The sequence below is a fragment of the Zerene cesonia genome, chromosome 26 (genome assembly GCF_012273895.1).
Source record: "Zerene cesonia ecotype Mississippi chromosome 26, Zerene_cesonia_1.1, whole genome shotgun sequence".
In the NCBI taxonomy this organism is placed as follows: Eukaryota; Metazoa; Arthropoda; class Insecta; order Lepidoptera; family Pieridae; genus Zerene; species Zerene cesonia.
Window position 1 is genome coordinate 3,607,787 of NC_052127.1, and position 2,169 is coordinate 3,609,955.

Below are 2,169 nucleotides of genomic sequence, written 5' to 3' on the forward strand. Positions count from 1 at the left end.
TGAGTGCCTTTTATTCGTTAGACCCGTCTTATTTTTCTGTTTAGAATATGCATAAGGTATGTTATTCTTATTCTAACCATTGTATTATGTTATCGATGGTATTACGCACTAAACGTACCACACTTTAGTTATATCAAGACTGGACTATCAATGAAAAAGATTCAAACTGGAAACTTTTATTTCAGTCAATTTTGTCATGTTAACTTTCTCATTTTCCGTAACGACCACCTACTCGTAATGTCACTTGTTTTTTTATAATATTTAATGGCTTAGAAGTCACTTTTGTTAACAAGGAACTTTTTTTTATTCATTTATATTTGCTAAAAGCATAAAAAACGAGTATTTAATATTAATTGTAAGAACATTAGGCGTCCTGTTTTTTATTTATAGTACATACATTATGTTGACGGCTTTTGCTGCTTTATGAGCCAGATTCAATTATAGAATTTTTTAAAAGATTTAGATACTTTTGACCGTAACATATATTTTTTAAGATATAGGATGCAGAACAATGCTGGTATAATTACATTCAGGACTAAGAATACATAGATTAGTTTACCGTGGAGAAGAAGAGCAAGAAAAAAACAAATCATAAATTCCAGAAATATATTTCAAATCCGTCTCACTACATTGAAACGTTCTAAACAAAACTTGAATGAGTTACAACATCAAATTACACATTGAAATGCAGTAATACTAATTGCAATACACATTGGGCAGGTGTGCGAGGCGTAAGGTGGAAAAAATCATCAGTTCATAACTTGCTAAAAAAAAAATCTTAGATTCCCATAGTGGAATACAGGACGATTTATTCTGCTATTCTGTCCATCTGTTCTTATAACAATTTAATCTAACGAATCGAACTGACCACCCACTACATACTACATTTATTACGCCTTTTAAGTCTTATTCTAATCTAAAAACGTGGTCAAATAAAAACGGGCACCGAGTCAACTTGTTAGTAAAGCATAAAAGCGTACTCATAAATTTTATTAACAATTCAACGTCAAGTCACGAGCAAAATCTTGCGAAAAATGCTTGAACGCGCACATTACATGATTATAATATATTTAAACATGAAAAATGTAAATAAAGAAAATATCCAATCACCATTCTTAAAACTATAACAAAATCGATAAACTCGTTTTATAAGTTCATTAAAAGACTGAATAGCGTACTTTAATAAAATTTGTAAACAATTTTGTTATCGCAAACATATTTCACAATTACAAATGTTAGTAAAAAAAAAAAAAATACAAAACTGTAAATGAAACATTTAATAGTTATTTAGCAACTAAACAGAATCCAGAACGCAATATTTAACTGAATTTTATAAACATAATATAATCATAAGATATAACTTGATTGCTGCTGCACTTTTTTATAATTTAGTACAAGCACACCAAAGAGTAACAAAATTTTTTACAGCTATTAAATTTCACTTTCAATGTGACGAAAGAAATACAATGCAAATAACATCAAACCGTTTAACACTACAACCAAGTTAAATTTTATGTCTAATAATATGGGCATACATCCCCGATACACAAAGCATTAGAATGAGCACGCGCTCTACGAACACCTTTATGGGGTGGGGAGGGGGGAGAGGGACATTTTGACCGCCATCAGCAATCGGAGCTTCTATATCCCACTACACATACATATAATTTTAAACGTAACCAAATTGCCAGTATACAGAAAGTACCAAATCAAAATTGCCAGTGCACAAAATTAAAAAGCAACTGTAGCGCGCCAATCACTTGAGCGCGCACTCGACGAACACCGTGTGCATGGGGGTGGGCGAGTGCGGGGGAGTGGGCGTGGGCGTGGGGGAGGCACCGCGGCTCTGTGGCCCGCTGGGACGCGTCTCCACCTGGATGCTGGCCTCGCTGAGCGGCCACAGGTCTTTGAGCACAGCCCTGTAATGGAGACGGAATATTATTGTAACTATGTATGTGTGTGTGTGTGTGTGTGTGTGTGATGGTGATGGATTTTTCACTAAACAATAGTGTTAGTGTGCAGTATTATGTAAAAAAGTATAAAATATAAAATAATATAATTTTTCAATTTAAATCCTTTATAATATAACACTTCTAACACTAGCGCTCGCACACAGCTAACACGGGCACGCACACTAGCGCTCGCACACAGCTAACACGGGCACGCACA

General features: G+C 34.3%; 1 protein-coding gene across 1 annotated transcript in view; it reads right to left on the reverse strand.

Annotated features, from left to right (window-relative positions):
* Positions 1–1,756: 1,756 nt before the first annotated feature.
* Positions 1,757–2,169, reverse strand: part of LOC119837176 (ornithine decarboxylase 2-like) — a 17,826-nt gene continuing 17,413 nt past the window's right edge. Inside the window, exon 10 of the mRNA XM_038362699.1 lies at positions 1,757–1,919. Coding sequence (XP_038218627.1) covers positions 1,757–1,919 — 163 coding nt within the window. The remainder of the gene's footprint in view (positions 1,920–2,169) is intronic.